Genomic DNA, 18072 nt, shown 5'->3' on the forward strand with positions numbered 1-18072 from the left:
ATTGTGACGTCTGTTAAGCAACTGTGTCAGAAACATTTACAAATTAAGAAAAAGAATGAAACAGCATTTTATTTAATCCATCTCATTAACAGGCTCAATTTTCATGTTAATAGCAGCAATTATTGTTGAATAGAATTTTCATCTAAAAAATCTTTTAATTGTTCACTGATAAATTTTTCAAGAATTTGCTAAAACATACAACATAGATATTGGCCTGCAGTTGTTATTTTTTATCTCAATCACTTTGATGCAGTTCTCACATCAGGAACATATCTCTACACCCACAATAGCCTTTGTCTGTTTGTACATACTGCTATTGTTGCTATTGTTACTTCACTGTTGAATTTTTTTTATTGTGCTGATCCATTTCTCATCTCAATTGCAATACTCATCAAAACAGTTTTTTTTTTTTAATCAGTCAGAACTACATATCTTTCACTCATCTTAATACTCTCCAACATTTCATTAGTGTTTTCAATCAAATTAATTCAAACGTTGTTTCATACATGTATGAAAGCATGAGACCAGTCGCATACTGATGGTAGTATTTGCTACCATCAGTATGTGACTGACACACATGTTCATGTCTTGTATCACATGTGCATATCATGGCACTCCGAATTATACACAAGCATGTACGTACATATGTGACTTTACTTGCTTGTGAGTGGAACAGTGCAGATTGCCAGTAAAACCGTGCAGAATAAAACCCCCTTCATCTCTTAAAAAATCCACAGGGCACAAGAGCAGGACCCCCTTGATCAGTGTGCAAACACTGTTTAGCAGATTATACTTTGTTTCCAAAGTACTTTTTGTTTATTGATAGTGATTTGTACAGTGCTGTGAAATTCTTCAGTTTCCTGTGTTTACTGTATTGTACTGTGTTGTATGAACATTGAAGGGAAAATAAAATTGTTTTGTCCAAGTTACACATGTGATACTGAAATAAGCTTTTCTGGAAAATTCACTTTTAGACACAATAGCAGTCAACTATACTCCAAATAAAAGAATAGTCAGATACAGCATGCATTCAAAGTAAATGAAAACTGCTAGTCATTATGACAAAGCACTGAAACATTTTCAATACCCTGCTTTATATAGGCTCAATGCAACTTGTCAATTTGGTGAGAATAACTCATTGGTTGACCAAAAAAAAAACACCTTTGTCTTGACATATGCATCTTTAATGTTGGAAACTTCAAAATTAAAATGAGCCAAAGCAACTGACAAAAACTGTTACAGCCTTTTGCAAGTTAACTGTTGCATGTATATGAGCTATTTTGGGAAATGCATCTTTAGTGCTGAGAACTTAAGAAATGTCCAAAGGCAATTTAGAAAATGGTAAATGCTGAGGAAGCAAAGTGTTTTACCACATTCAAAAGCACAAAATAAGTACAAATAAGATTGTCTCAGCAGGCGCATGTGTTTTTTATAAAAGAACTCAAACTGCTGTGGATAAACCACACACATGTCATAGTTTTTTATGACATCACAGTATGTTATGCAACCCTCCTTGAACCGTACATAACATACTGGTCAGATAAGGCTTCGCCACCATTAGGAATAAAATTATGGTTGACTGTCAATTTATGATCCTATAAAGCTGAACACACTCTGCTCTGCCAGTTCTTGTCCCATTTTCATATCAAGCAAGTGGGGTCACAGTCACTTGATAGCTGTGCTATAACTCTGCTTGCTCTGTCTTATCACTTCTTTAACTTTTGGTCCTGGTTAATTAATAAACACTTGATGAAATGTATAACTTTATCCAAGCAGGTAGGCGGGTTGAAATGATCTCAAGGGTCGTGTAAGTCACAGTTTGTTAAGGAACTGAAGGACAAAGGAATGTCTGTGAGACTGAACAAAAATGGGACTGGGGTTGTGTAAGTCCTTATTTTCACAGACTGTTGTCTGTTCTCAGGGTTGTGTCAGGACATCAACATCAATTTGAACATTTATTTATATTACTTAATCCACAGTCTGTTGTCTGTGCAATTACTTTGTGCTGTCTGTTTCTTATTCTAATGCAGACTACAGACTTAATGGATTAAAGCAGAAGTGAACATAGTGTGTAATGTGTCAGACCACCATTAGCCTGTAGAAAGTCTATGGTATGGATTGTTTAAGTTTCTTAAATGAGTGCCATTTTTTCAAAAGAAATTCCTTCATTTGGTGTTTTGGCATCAGAACAGGAGGGCACTGCTCATCTAAACTCATTTGTGGTGACCTTTTCTTGTATCGAGGGCAGTGTATCCAAACTGCAAACTGCAACAGATGGGATCACTGTAACTTTTAGGGCTATACTAATCTGATATATCTAAATCCAGGTGTTTCTTTCAATTTGTTACTCATCTGTAACTTACAACTGTTAATAAACATGAAGTATTTTGTTCATAAATAATCTATAAGGCTTTATGTGGCATTTTATGTGGTATGGGACCTCTGTGTGGTTCTGACTACCTTTTGGCCTGATTTATTAGATGTAACTGTAGTTGACAAACTCAAACTTGCAGATATCCACTGTGAAGATGAATTTTCTTTATATGACGGCTGAAGCATGTTAAGATGTGATTTGGGGGCAAGACTGAGTGAATCCTTTGTGTGCACTCTAAAACAGAAATCCTTTTTGTCAAGTAAAAAAACAAACAAAAACAAAAACCCACGCACAACCCTAATACTGTACAGGTACACTCATTCTCCCCGAAGCAAAATCCAAGTGGACTGTATGACTCTGTATGCTTAAAATATCCCAGACAAGATGAGACAAGTACTAGAGAAGGCATTGAGTGTTCAACTCAATAATCTGGATTAAGCGTGATGACTACAGCCCTGTTAAAGATGATTAACTCCTGTGTGGTTAAGTTCTGGATTGTCAGTTACAACACATTCCCTGGTCAGTGGGACTGTTTTTTGGTTTTCTGCTGGGTAACTCTTTCCATGGAATAACTGCATTTCTCATGGAGGGATGGATTATAATGAATATAATGAGCATGTGGGTGGAGGAGGTGAAGGCAGGATGTTTCTATGATGAACACGCCCATACATTTACAGCATAATGATGTCAGCAAAAAACCTTTAAAGTATATATAAGTGAACTATGGCAATAGTTTCAAGGAGCACTGGCTGTCTTGATTTTAAAATCTTCTACATTGCTTTTTTTTTTAATTGTGCTTTTCAAAAACATGTTATATGTTCTGACCAGATAAATCAATTTTTCCTCAGTTGGTTGTCTTGTTTTTATCTCCAAGAGATTTAGATGTATCCTTACAGTATTATTAACATCCACAGTGGTTTTTTTAGACACTTCATAATGATTTTTTTATTAAAAAGTAACCTAAGCAGTTCTGCTCAGTGGCTGTCAAGGTCGTGTTTATGTTCAGAGTAAAGATGTGGAAGAACCTTTGAACAGGTTACATAAGACGGGTACAATGAGGCTGAACTGAGTACAGCTGCTGTTTATTTGTTTATTTATAAGGAACCCCATTAGCTTCCACAACAGTGGTTGCTAGTCTTCCTGCAGGCCCAATGAGATTAGGAGGACAGAAGCAAAAAAAGAGAAAATACACAACGACTCTGTCCCCATTTTGTTACACTGACATTTAAATGTGCCATTATTTACAAAGTTTTATTGCTAAATAAGAGACCCAAAGACATATTTATATATGCTCCTTAAACTCTGTGATCTCTATTTGTAAAGTGAGTGTGACCAAACGGCAGCAGTAGGTGTTTCAGACACAAATTTCTTGTGTTATTGGATCAATCACTAGGAAATTTTCTACAGATGTTCATGAGTCCTATGTTTTGTATCTTGCAGATTTTAGTGGACCAGAAAATTGACATACATAACAACAACTCCTGGACATTCCTGTTGCTTTGTGGATCATGTTTATCAGGTTTAACATGCGATTTTTCCCACCATAACACAACATATAATAATGTGATGGCACTAAGTTAATGACAGTGTTTGACGCAAAACTATTTACAATCCTGTGCTTTGTTTTCAGTGATAATTATCATGGCATGCTAACACACTGAACTAAAAGTCAGCATTGTTTTTGTTGGTATTTAGCTCAAAGCACTGCTGTGTTTGCTGTGTTAACTGCATTGCTTCACAGAGCTTCTCATCTCCGTGTATAGCTCTTTAATCCTTTTAATTGGTTTTCAGAACTTCTCCAAGATTATGCTCTTGCTACCAGCTTTAATTATTTTTCGTCAACCCTCTTAAGACTACGTAGGAAATTTCCTTCAGAGAGGAGCTAGTGCTCTTTGGTCACTAGGGTTTATCTAGCCTGGAGTTTAGGGTCGAGGACATGGCGTTCTTCTGTGTGCTGGATCAGTGCAGCGGATTACAGGAACAATTTAAATCAACCAGTTATAACACACTGACGTTAGTACCGTATATGTAGCAGTTACATTTTAAACAGACCTAGTGAAATACTATATGTTAGCAGTCTGTGGGTCACCAAGAGTTCAGATCAGGTCTTTGCCTGAGACACAGCCTGTTTATTCTGAGCAGTGAAGGCTTGGCTAACTTTAGAGCAAGTGGATGAACCCAAATTTAAATCAGTATGTAGAGGGTTTACAGCATAATAAACCAGTATGCTGGCTAAACAAGCTTCAGCAAGTTCTCCTCAACAAGCTTCTCCTTACTGACAGACAATCCGTGGGGTACAGGCACAGAACATCAGCATGTGGCCTTATAAATCCCCTGGCGACTAACTCTATCTCTCTCACAGTCAGCTATTAGTGTGACCATCTGTTTTACACACACAAACATGCAAGTCAGTTCAAACACACACAAATTCATTTAAATTAGAGAAAAATGTGGATCTTTTGATGTCTGTATGCTGTGAGTGTCCTGGTTTTTGATGGCAGGTAAATTAATGTCTTGATGCATGCTCAACCATCCAGGTAAGTAAATCCCTAAAGGTTGATTCTGTTCATCTGGACGTAGCGTTTGCAGTGGGAGAAACGTTTCCCCAACCTTATAAACAGTACATTGCACAATGACTGAAACTAGCACCACTGAATGAACAATGGGCTGGGAGGTCAGTTCCTTGATCATGGAGGTGAATTAACTGGCAGACTTGCATGAGAGGAGGGCGGGCCTCCAGGAACAAAACAAGGAATGAGATGAATGTGAGACAAAAAGGAAGGAGAACAAACATTCACCAGTATCAGTCCAAGGAACTCAAAATTCCTTCATGCTCATATTTCAATGAAATCAAAGACTCTTGTGCAACACCAGCTGCCAAGGAACTTTTCTTTGCATGTGTTTTTGTTCAGCTTGAGTATTTGCGTTCACAGTGACCATGTCACAAGTCACGTTTACAATTCATATAATGTTTTGGGGCACTAGTTCAAAAATTTTTGTTCAAGACACTAATATCTTCTTTTTAGAATTAAATAAAATGTATGAATAATTCTGAGATCTGACAATGTACTATGATATTGTGTGCTACTCCTCAATGCTGAAAGAGGTGGTTTAGGTATTTGATTAGGGTACCTCCTGGGTGCCTCCTGGGTAAGGTGTCTTGGGCATGTCCCACTGGAAGGAGGCCCTAGTGCAGACCCAGGACACACACTGGAGAGATTATATTGCTTGGCAGGCCTGGAAACACCTCAGTGTCCCTGTGGATAAGCTAGAGGAAGTGGCTAAGGAGTGGGAGGTCTGGACCTCTCTGCTTAGCCTCTGCAACCCAGCCCCAAATAAGTGAAAGAGAAAATGGATGGATGGATCTGACAGTCTTGCAGTATATAAAAGTCCTGGTCAAATCTTGTGTTTGTGAGAGGCAGCCAATCAGGAGAAAGTTAAAGTTGCAGGGAGGGTTGCCTCTCATTTAAAGTGAGAGTAGTTTTAGACAGTTGGTGTTAAGAGGCTGCACTAAAGCCCAGTCTAAGAATGGGGAATTGGTATAATAGGTCCTCTTTAAACTGATCTGGAAAATGTGGAATTAAAAAAAGAAATGACTAGAAGAAACAAGAACATCCTCGAAGTTACTATGTGTTTCACCTCCATGTAGATCAAAACCTTGTTTGCGGTTGCAACAAATCGCCACTTTAATTACGTAATGTTGTTACCTTTAAATGCTATTTGTATCTAAACCAGGAGCATCAAATCAAAGCATAAATAGTGGAACCCTTGTATATGCTGACGTCATTGCACACCACTTAAAAAGAAAGAGCAGATATATTAATCTTATTCATCATTGTTAATACTGATGCTGGCCTATTGTTTTGCCTTTACTGACACTATCAACTGCTCTGGTTATTCTGTAAACTCCTTTGTGTATATTATTTTGCCTTTGTTGAAAGTGAAACTCAAAAGGAGCAGTATAACTTTCTTGACAACCCTGTATTGCCTGAGCTACATTTTTGCCTCTGGTCAGCGCTGCCCTCTGGTGGAGAAAGTCATGTTTCAGCAGTGGAGGAACAAGTAGTCAGGTCGATTTTAAGCAAAATAGTAATATTTTGTACAGTTTATGATGAAGTTAATGCTTAATATTGTAGTACTTTGTATTATATACCCTCAGAATAAAATAAGTAATTATGAAATAGCCTCTTTTGAGTGTTAAACTGCTAAATCGGACAGCAGCAGCAGCCAAAGCCTCGTGGTGCAGGAATATGAGATGAGGTGCACACTGAGGGCAGTGAACCCCAGGAAGGCCGCAGGTCCAGACGGGGTGACCGGAAGGGTTCTAAAAGAATGTGCAGACCAGCTGGCTGGGGTCGTCACTAAGATCTTCAACACTTCACTCTCCCAGTCCTGCATCCTAAAGTCAGCCACAATTGTCCCACTGCCAAAGCATACCAACATTAGCAGCCTCAACGACTACCGACCAGTTGCTCTAACCCCTGTTATAATGAAGTGCTTCAAGAAACTGGTCCAACATCACATCATGTCCTGCCTGCCACCCACACTCAACCCGCTCCAGTTCGCACACAGAGCTAGCAGACCAACTGAAGATGCCATTGCTACAACGCTCCACACCACTATCTCTCACCTGGAACAACAAGGGCGTTATGCCAGGCTGCTCTTTGTTGACTTTAGCTCTGCTTTAAATACGATACTCCCAGACAGACTAATAGTTAAACTGCTGGATATTGGACTTCCTTCTACCACCTGCCGCTGGATCAGAGACTTCCTGTCAGACCGTGTACAGAGAGTTAGAGTGGGGCCTCATCTTTCCTCACCCCTCAGCCTTAACACCGGCTCTCCACAAGGCTGTGTACTGACTGAGTCCTCTACTGTACACTCTGTACACACATGACTGTGTTAGTTCCCACCCAGACAACGCAGTCATTAAGTTTGCAGATGATACCACCGTGGTGGGGCTCATCTCAGGGGGAGATGAGACGGCATACAGAGCTGAGGTTCAGAGGCTGACAGATTGGTGTGTAGACAACAACCTGGACCTCAATACCACCAAGACAGAAGAACTGGTAGTCGACTTCAGAAGGAGGAAGTCCGAGCTGCAGCCTGTCAGCATCAACGGGGAGTGCGTGGAAAGGGTGTCCAGTTTCAAGTTCCTGGGTGTGCACATAGACACAGACCTCCAATGGAGCTCAAACACCTCTGCGGTCTTAAAGAAGGCCCAACAGCGTCTCCACTTTCTGAGAATCCTCAGAAAAATGGACCTGAAGAAGGAGCTGCTGACCGTCTTCTACCACTGCTTCACTGAAAGTCTTTAACCAAAGAATCAAAAATGCAAAGGAAAGAGACAATGCAACTAGCATCTATTTAAAAAAACATTTTCTTCCTCATCACATCAAGATTTATTTCCTGAACTGAACTGTTACACGTGAAAATATGCATAAACATGCTTATTTATTCCCATTATTGTTGCAATTACTCACTGTCAGCAGATTAGACATGTCCAACTGGTTGGTTACAAGCCTGGCTGGTTATGCCAGAGGAAAAAGGTCAAAGCCAAGATGTTGTCTAACGTTTTTTGTTGTTGTAACGTTTTCCAACTTTTCCAACAACTCCACTAAAATGGCAATAAAATCTGACACGATTGTACACTTGTTACTTCAACCAAGCTGCGGCACAGTGCGCCAGGTTACAAAAATCGAGAGGTGCTGGACTGCCCAGTGGACAGGACACAAGACGTGACATCAGAATCAGCGCGCATGACACAGGCAACAAATTCATTTGACTGCACTCTGCAATCTATTGACATCAAGTGGCGATATTTTACGATTTGTAACTTTAACTGCAGTAGTAGCAGCTGAAAAATATTGTCCCTCTGTTTCTCTGGGACTGTCAGGCTCCGGGGTTGTTTGCTTTACACAAGTATGTCAAAAATTAAAGTAGGTCTATTAAAATGTAGCTTTTCATATTTGTTCTTCGTTTCTTTGTATTGCAACTGTGATATGTGATGTTCAGTTAAAAGGTCGCTGTCTCTTTAAATCGCTGGTCTTCGTGTCTGTAGTGATGACGTGTCGCCTCCTTTTCCTCCCGGTGGCTCAGTTACTCAGGCTCAAGCTGGTCTCATTTCCACTGTGAAGAACCGTACAAAGAGACCAGTTGGGACATCATGGGCAGTAAGTTTCACTTTGGCACATGATTTTTAAGACTGTGATCTGCAAAAAACGAGGAGCAAAACTGAAACAGTGTTTTATGTGTTTTTGACAACTTAGTTAGCTAACGGTAACTAGCAACTGGCGTTGATCGCATGCAGCTAGCATTTAGTCGCTAGCTTCCTGGTTGATAAATGGTTTTTTCCCTGTTATGAAAATATTTCTAATGAGAAGTAGTTGTAGGGTTTAGCTTAATAACTAGGTGATATTTTGGCAAACTAGTTTTCTAGTCTGTAGATATCCTTTAAAAGCGATACGGTGAGTGGCTTAATTTCGAGACCTTTACGCTAACTTGTTAGCCACTCATTCAAAGACATTGACAGTCTAGTGATGACGACGCATAAGAAGCTCTGTTTTTTGTGAGTCCGCTGTTCCTGTTTCCTGCCTTGCATTACTAGAAACATGTAGGTTGTAGAGGTACTGTAAAGATCTGACATAACAACAGGAAACTGATTTTTTTTTTTTCAAAGCTTTGCTTTACTCCAGGTACATTGTTGGTACATTCACATTTGTCTGTAAAGTCCGCCCCCCATTCATTACCACGTCCCGCTGATGATAACCAGATATGATCACCTTTTTACTCATGTTTGTTTCTTTGTTTGTTTGTTTTCAGTCAAATTCTTGGAGGTGATAAAGCCTTTCTGTGCTGTGCTGCCAGAGATCCAAAAACCCGAAAGAAAGGTATGTGTGTTTTTAAATACCTCCCCCTTGTTTTCATAGTTCTAAATAAACAATTAGCAATCAGTAAGCTTTATATTGTGTTTGCTTTAATTTTTTTACCCCCCTCCCCTCGTTTTAAACTTATTACATTTGCTCAACCATTAGATCCAGTTCAGAGAGAAGGTGTTATGGACTGCTATCACTCTTTTCATCTTTCTGGTGTGCTGCCAGGTGAGTCTCACTGTTGTTTAGTTTGTGTATTTACATTTTTATTATGTTTTTAATAGGGGAAAAAACCTCAACAGCTTAAATAAGTTAAAAAAAAACTTAGCATAAATTATTACAATGTTATTATTACATTAAGTTGTCTGTTACAGGAATGTTTCTTACATAATAGTCAAAGTATCAAGCTGAAGTCAGTGAATTCAGGGGACACACAATTATAACACTTCATGCAGCCAATTAAGACTCGACTGTAAATGCAATATGTTGCTTTTCAGATTCCCCTGTTTGGCATAATGTCCTCAGACTCTGCAGATCCTTTCTACTGGATGAGAGTCATTCTGGCCTCAAACAGAGGTATATACTTTTTAATATATTTGTGTATAAGTTAGATATATGTCTGCTGTTTTCTGGGGTCTAACTTGAACATTTTCTTCTAGGTACTTTGATGGAGCTGGGTATCTCGCCAATTGTCACCTCAGGCCTGATCATGCAGCTGCTTGCTGGAGCTAAGATCATCGAAGTTGGAGACACTCCAAAGGACAGAGCACTTTTTAATGGAGCACAAAAATGTATGTAATCTCTGCTCAGGTGCTGGTTTGAAGTAGTTTGAAATTGCCTATCAAGACTTTAGGGTCTCTGACCTCTGATTTTTTTTATTTATTTATTTATTTTCTTCAGTGTTTGGCATGATCATCACCATTGGACAGGCTATTGTGTATGTGATGACTGGCATGTACGGAGATCCGTCAGAGATGGGTGCAGGGATCTGTCTGCTGATCATCATTCAGGTGAGAACAGGATGAATATCTGCAAACATACCTGAACTGTGTAATGTCAGGACATGTAGGGCTGCTCGATTATGGCAAAAATGATAATCACGATTATTTTCACTGAAATTGAGATCACGATTATTTGACGATATTTATTTAACCCTTTAAGACCTACCATAGAACCAAGTCCGCCAGAGCTTATATTATTTTTTTTGTACATGCTGTAGTGCCATTTGTGGGAGCATTTCAAGTTGCTATACATCAATACAACTGTTATAGCCCATATTTTAATAATATGTATGCATTAAGTCCATAGTAATTACATTAATTGCAAACAAGTGCAATAAACTACAAAAAAATTGAAAATCGTTTTTGTTTTGTTTACATATATTTCTACTTGGAGAAATTTAAGAGGTTTATCCCTCAAAACTTTAAATACAAAAAAGTTGCAAAAATAGTTTACAACAACAGGAAATTTATTTTGAGTGTCTTCATAGTTTTATTTTGGAGATACAGCAATTTTTATATACTGCAGGAAAAACAAAAAAACCAATCCTATGATGCAAATTTGCAAAGAAAACAGCACGTGCATCAAAATAAACTATTTCCAGCTGTGCAATTCGAGTTCTAAGCATCCCAGCAACTATTCAGAAAAGTATAGAGTCAAACATGACTTATAAAAACACTAGTATAAGTATAGTATACTATAGTTTTTTACTTAAGGCCTACAAGTAAAAAACTACATTTTCCGCAAAAATGACATCACTTCCGGTTTCGGGCAGGAAATGCGATAGTTCGAGTTGACGTCTTTTTCAAAGTGGGAAGTGTTAGGAACAGCTGATGGATCGGCAAAGCGTGTTTCTGGAATATTATGTTTTTGTTCCTGCAAGCGCTTTTTATGCAATTTTTGCAAAGCTTTATGTGGAAGGAAACCGTGACCGAGGACAAGCTGATGGCATAAGATGTAAGTACAACTCCTCCGGTTTCATATGCAAAACAAATTATTGCGCTAGCTTAGCGGTTCAGGTTCTACAGGGATTTAAAAATAGTTACGCAAAACGGAGTGTGCTGCTCTGACCGGCTTTAAAGGGTTAACAATAACAATGTATTGAATAATGACTTTAAAAAATAATATAAAATAGTGTGCAAATACTGATAACAGTGCAAATGTTTGCAATATAAGAAATAAATGAAAAATGTAAACATCTATGTTTAGTCAACTTTGCAGTGTTGCTCTGTGGTGCAGCTACTACATCGTAGCAAAGTTTACACACTGTCTACTTGATCCACGTCTAACTCCGCCAAGCCATAATGTTTCCACACCACTGAAGTTTTTTTTTTTTAACCTCTTTTCAACCAACGGCAGTCACTCTCCTCTCCAAATAACTTCTGCTTAGCTTTCCGAGCTTCCCTCGGGTCCTCTTAATTGTTGTGACGCGTGTTCGAAATGGAGAGCGGTGCGCTTGACTTACCACACGGAGCAGCGCGAGAGTAAAGCATGAGGGAGGGTCTAATAATCGGCTCAGTCATTTTTAATGATCGTTGAAAGCCCAGATCGTAATCGTGATTAAAATTCGATTAATTGAGCAGCCCTAAGGACATGTATATAAATATAAATTAAATAAATTGTTTTATTAATTAATTATTAATTGTTTGGTTCCTCAGAGTTTCCAACAATGTTGTTTTTGTTTTTATGAACGTTATTATTACAGACATGTCCCTTACACTGGCATTACTGTTTATTCAATGTCATTCTTATTAAACTTAATGTTGACATCACAATTAAAGAAGTGCACGAGTGCGCATTTCAGAGAGAGGTTTCATTAGTTACTCTGTCAAATACAGGGTAACTAAGTACAAGGTCTGGTTCAGCATTCATATTAGAGTTGTGTGATTAGTAGTTGATTATACAGCAATACAAAATTCTAATCTCTTTACAAAAGGCTGAGGCAATGGAGATTTTTTTTTTCCAGCTTGTCTTTTCCCAAAGCCTTGTCTGCTACCTTTTCATAAACACTCAAAGAATACCAGTGAAAACCCTTTGATTAAAATCAGCCTTTTTTAAATTGTTATTAGTTGGTAATAGTTTTAAACCTGTGAGTATAAATATACTCCCAAGGAGATGTTACTTTCACGCTCTCAACCTAAAGCACACATACGCTGTACTTTCTGTTACTGAGATGACGCTACTGGTACTTTAAAGAACTCTTTGGGCTAGGAAACATAATTAAATTTCAGTTATTTTCAGCTTTATTTATCATTTAGGGTAACTGTTATACTCATTGATGACGTAACAACAGGTATAGATGCAGTAATTTTCAAAAAAAATGAATCAATTGAAATCATTTCTTTTTCATTTATTCTGCTCAGCTCACAACCTGCTGGGGTTGTGAGCTGAGGGGGTTTTGCTGTCACCACAGCTTCTTATAATCTTGTGAATGTGAGAACGAAGTGGAGTAAAATTTTTGAATGTATCCCATCTGCTGTCAGTATTATTTTTTTTTATTAATCTTTCATTCCACAAGCCTACATAATTTTTTATTAATTTTAAATGTAAAAACAGAAGACGTAATGTGTTTGTTGGAGTCGATACTCAAAACTTTCCAAACATGGCAAATCTCCATAGCAATCTCATATGACTCGAACTGTTACGTTTCTCTCTAGCTGTTTGTGGCTGGGCTGATTGTGCTGCTGCTGGATGAGTTGCTCCAAAAGGGCTATGGTCTTGGTTCAGGCATTTCCTTGTTCATTGCTACCAACATCTGTGAAACGATTGTGTGGAAGGCCTTCAGTCCCACTACTGTGAACACTGGAAGAGGTAAGGAACCAATAATTGGTTTTTACAAAGTGATTTTTTTTTTAATTAAATAATAATTTAAAAAAGCCATGTTGCATCTTTGCAATCCAAAACGAGGTTTCTAATTTGAGAGGGTTTTTTTCTGTGTTTCCAGGCACGGAGTTTGAGGGTGCGATCATTGCTCTTTTCCATTTGCTTGCCACAAGGACTGACAAAGTGCGTGCTCTGAGAGAGGCCTTCTACAGACAGAACCTACCCAACCTCATGAACCTGATTGCTACAGTCTTTGTTTTTGCTGTAGTGATATACTTTCAGGTCGGTTGCTTTTCTTTTCTTTTGTCTGACTTCACACTAACCCACTTGAGATTTAAAACGTGTATTTAAAAAAATAAAAATAAATCAGTGTGATGAATTAATCTCTTCTCTCACAGGGATTCAGGGTGGATCTGCCAATCAAGTCAGCTCGTTACCGTGGACAGTACAACACCTACCCCATCAAGCTCTTTTATACTTCCAACATTCCCATCATCCTGCAGTCTGCATTGGTCTCCAACTTGTATGTGATCTCCCAGATGCTCTCCACGCGCTTCAGTGGCAATTTCCTGGTTAATCTGCTCGGAACGTGGTCTGTGAGTACATGTTTGTGTTTTATAGATTCTTCAGTTCAGTTTGTTAGTGTGTTGACCTGCAAAATGCCTTATTTAAAGTGCAAAAAGACCCAACACCTAACAACCCAAAAATAAATGCCTCTGCTAATGGTTTGGCGATCCATCTTCTTTATAAAAACTACCTCCTCTCAAACAGTCAGTTTTGTTTTGTTTTTTAACCATATTTTTCTAACTACACAAGCTGCATTTATGTAAGCTTACCATGACATTCACACCTGTGTGCCAGGACAAGCCTATTCTTGGATATTTTTGGTTATTGATAAAAGGAAACAAAATAAAATTGTGGAAAGATTGTACCGGAGTCTGACAACTCATTATCATGTTAACATTAGTGACTGATGGAGTACGTTTTGTTCCCGTTTTCCCAGGACACATCGTCTGGTGGCCCGGCCCGTGCTTACCCAGTCGGGGGACTCTGTTACTACTTCTCTCCACCTGAATCATTTGGCTCTGTTCTGGAGGACCCAGTCCACGCAGTAATCTACATCATCTTCATGCTTGGTTCATGTGCCTTTTTCTCCAAAACCTGGATTGAAGTATCAGGCTCCTCTGCAAAAGATGTAAGTTATTACTGCTTTCTAGTAGGTTGTGTTATGACATTGTTTCAAGAAAACTCGTTCTTAGAGCTCTATTCCATTTCCTGTCATGCAGGTTGCAAAACAGCTGAAGGAGCAGCAGATGGTGATGAGGGGACACAGAGAGACCTCAATGGTCCATGAGCTTAACAGGTAAAATACAAGATCTGTTACACCTGTTGACCTTCTAGATTTTCGCCAGCTTCCCAAAATATACAGAACAATTTTGTGTTTCAAGTGTTTGTTATGCAATGCTCTGGTTCAGGAGGTTATGTCATGAGTTCATCCAGACACAGCCTCCATATAACTGCTTTTCACATTTCCTACATATAAATAATGCCAACCCACACTTTTTGCTAAACTGCTCTTTTAAGCACTACTTAGTTAAGTGAGTGTACACTTCTCAAAAATGTAAGGGAACATGATCATCAGTGTATAACACAAAGTCAGGGATAGGAAGCATGAACGTCTGTCTTTCACATGTTCACATGAGGTGAACTTCCTTCCTTTCATCACTGAAGAAAATAGGGCGCCAGTGGCGAACCTGCCAGCTCTGGTTTTCTCTGGGGGAATGCCAGTCAAACTGCATGGTGCCAGTCTGTTGGCACAGGTTCCACTAAAGGATTGCGGCCTTTGTGTAACACTTGTCGAGTCTGTAGCTGACACTTTAGTTGGAATAATGCACATGGAGGGTTGGGGGGTAGGTCGTTTTGTAGGGCTCTGGCAGTGCTGGAGCAGATACAGCTCCTATTGCTGAATTGATGATCTTCTCCTACTATTTCCTCCACACTCTTGAGACTGTGGTAGGTGCAGCGGCACTTTTCAATGTGCCATCCAGGAAGAGCTGGAACTTGAATTGTCTCATGTTGCCAGCAGTGAACAAAAAAGACACTAGTAAAAACTCTGTGAAAGGTTTTGGTGACTACAATCATTCCCTTTTGGAGGAATTATTATTGTTGTCTCCAGTGCATTTGTTGTCACTTTCATTTACACCACAGTAGATGAAATGAGTTCACAATGGCTTGTGCTTTCTAAATTGACAGGGTGATATTTATTAATTTTAACTGACTTTGTGTCTTTATGTTAAACTGATTGCGTATTCCCTTTCTTTCTTCTTCTTTTTTCTTAAGCCGTATATGTGAATGCTATCATCCTTACTACAGATTGCATTTTCAACAGAAAAACACAGGGTGTGTAATTTCCTTAATTTCTCTGTTTTCATTTTAGATACATTCCCACTGCTGCTGCCTTTGGTGGACTGTGTATCGGTGGTTTGTCAGTGATGGCAGACTTCCTTGGAGCCATTGGCTCTGGCACTGGTATCCTGCTGGCCGTCACCATTATCTACCAGTACTTTGAAATATTTGTGAAAGAACAGAGTGAAGTAGGGAGCTTTGAAGGCCTATTCTTCTAGCCATCGTGCTCTTGCTTTTGACCCAACTTTTTTTAGCACCACAAAACCCGCGTTTATTTTACAGCCATGAGAAGCCCCTGCATCATCGGCACTGCAATTTTTTTAGGACGTTTAAGGAACCTTCAGGAGTCTCCGCTGAAATCGGGTACTGTGAGGTGCTGGGACAATATGCTGACTCTTCACTCCATTTGTTTTCCCCACAGACCTTCCAAAATGGTGCAAAGAAAGACATTTGGCTGTGCTTTATCCATGTTTCTACCTGATTAAACGTGATTAAAGCTTCCTATATTCATCTATAGGCTTCCTGCAGGAGTCCCTCCCCCCTTCTGGACTGACAAATGCTTTGGTATGCAGGCATACTTGATTTGGATGGTGACGGTCATCTGTCTTCAGTGTGCTTAGTGTTATCTCCTACTTTTACTTTCAGCTTTATTTAATTTTTTTTAGTTAACCTGCCAGTCAGTTAATGGTGTAAACCAGGAGGTGAACTGTCAGAGTCGAGGAGTGTGTATGTTTCTGATCGGGACACTGCACTGAAGTGTTTATTGGGTCAGGGTCCTCCGAGAAGAAGAGATGGAGCTCACATTGGGTTCCAACCTCTGGGAAACATTCAAAACTCATTTTTAATTTAAGGCATTCCCGGGGAGCTTCAGTATTAAATGACAGCTTTCATTGACTCTTGTTACCCACATCATGCAGTCTTATGCCTTGTTTTGTTTTTAGTTGTCTGCTTTGTGTACTTTCAATAATAACTTTTCCAAACAGACTGTACATAGGCCATATATTAAATAACTTGGATTTGTCTTAAGTGTAAGATAAAGTCTTTGAATATGTAAAAATAATTGCATTTCAGAACAAACTTGTACAAAAAACATTCTCAATAAAACATTTTGTGGAAAAAGACTGACTTTTAACTATTTGCTTGGGATGTCCTTTTTATACAACAGGCGAATCTGGGGAGGTTTTTGTGATGTTTATGTCACCACAATATTGTGGATTTAGTTCCCATATTTTGATGTATTTGTTAACAAATGATGGCTTTACTGTCTGGTGGTTTACAGATCAGCCCGCAGGACCCTGTCAGAATTAAACCTGTGGTTTCAGTTTGAGTTTCTGGTCTTTGCACATAAACTGCCAAAGTATTACACAAAGAGGAAAACAGACCGTATAAAAACATGATGAAATAATGTGGTTTTGTTAGAGAATAATACTAAGTAGGACATTCAAGTGCCTGCAAAGCTTTACATCGGACTTTGATATTTGTAAGATGTAGATAAGTCTGATTTTGAACAATTGTTCAAAAAAATTTAAGTTTTTTTTTGAAAGTGTGCTTCTATAAGAATTGATTATAGTTGTCATTAAAATAAGAAACTTGAACTAATCCTGCTTTAGCATAACAGCGGTTTAAGAAAAATGGTGTTATCTCGGGTTTGGTTCGCTAAGCTGCTGAAGGCAATATTCAAATGACTGCGCACCAACCTTGTTGCACCAACATCCATGCCATTTTCAAAGTCATTTTCATCACAGTTCTTCTCCATTTCAATACTTGGTTTGAACGTCTGCATGTCATCTTGACCTTCCACCTTCTCTCCAGTTCTTCTAATGTTTCCTGGTTTTCCTTTTGCTTTTCTCGCAGGGCTTTGTTTTTCTCCTGCAGTTCTTCGTTTGCCTCATGCATGTCCTTGTTTCTTTGTTGTTATTTGTGATGGATGGCTTTTAACTCTTCATGTCTCTTCTGTAGTTCTTGAAATAAAGACTGTATGTCTTTGAGATTTTTCTCCTGTCGTTGCTTTTACTCTTGCATTTTGGTGTTTGCGTAATGGACTTTGCTGTAGAGTGCTTGTAATTGGGTGTTTTTGGTCACCACTTCTTGGATTTGGCTCTATTTCTCTGCATATCTTCTCAAGCTGCTCTTTCTCTTCCTTGAGTTCAGTGTTTTTGTCCTTTATTAATACTCACAACTCTGTATTTTATGTTTCAAAGTCTTAAAGAATATACTGCATCTCTCTCTGGGTTTCTGGAGTTTTTCCTTCTCTTTTAGCAGGTCTGAGTTTTCTTTGAGTTCTTTATCGAATATTTCTTGTAATGCTTCCATTTTCTTTCTGTGTCTTTGAGTTTGCACTGCATCTGTTGGTGAACTGCTTCCTATTGTTCCTTCTTCTAAAGCATTTGCATATTTCTTTGGAGTGCTTTATCGAACACGCAAACCTTCATTATTTTTCTCTGATACTTGAAGTTTGCACATAGTCTCTTGGTGTATAGCTCCTGTTTCTCCTTTCTCTTTAAGCATTTCAGTATTCAGTATTAATTCTCACTGCTTAGTAAAACATTATGTGTAAACCTTCGGTGACTTGAAGCTTGCTCTGGAGCTTTTGCTGAA

General features: G+C 38.8%; 1 protein-coding gene across 1 annotated transcript; it reads left to right on the top strand.

Moving 5' to 3' along the window:
- The first annotated feature begins 8408 nt into the window (after positions 1-8408).
- sec61a1a (SEC61 translocon subunit alpha 1a) lies at positions 8409-16593 on the top strand. Its single transcript, XM_026167999.2, has 12 exons — positions 8409-8547; positions 9197-9264; positions 9409-9474; positions 9744-9822; positions 9906-10037; positions 10147-10256; positions 12903-13056; positions 13190-13350; positions 13467-13664; positions 14072-14263; positions 14355-14431; positions 15506-16593. Exons 1-12 carry the CDS (start codon positions 8541-8543, stop codon positions 15690-15692), a joined length of 1431 nt encoding a protein of 476 aa, XP_026023784.1. The 5' UTR covers positions 8409-8540; the 3' UTR covers positions 15693-16593.
- The last annotated feature ends 1479 nt before the right edge of the window (positions 16594-18072 follow it).

Source organism: Astatotilapia calliptera, chromosome 5 (assembly GCF_964374335.1).
Source record: "Astatotilapia calliptera chromosome 5, fAstCal68.1, whole genome shotgun sequence".
NCBI classification, from domain to species: Eukaryota; Metazoa; Chordata; class Actinopteri; order Cichliformes; family Cichlidae; genus Astatotilapia; species Astatotilapia calliptera.

Excerpts from the sequence above, each read along its gene's own strand:
- sec61a1a (XM_026167999.2), top strand. Across the intron at positions 9,475-9,743 it reads TCTTTCTGGTGTGCTGCCAG|ATTCCCCTGTTTGGCATAAT; the intron begins GTGAGTCTCACT and ends GTTGCTTTTCAG. Across the intron at positions 14,264-14,354 it reads CAGGCTCCTCTGCAAAAGAT|GTTGCAAAACAGCTGAAGGA; the intron begins GTAAGTTATTAC and ends CCTGTCATGCAG.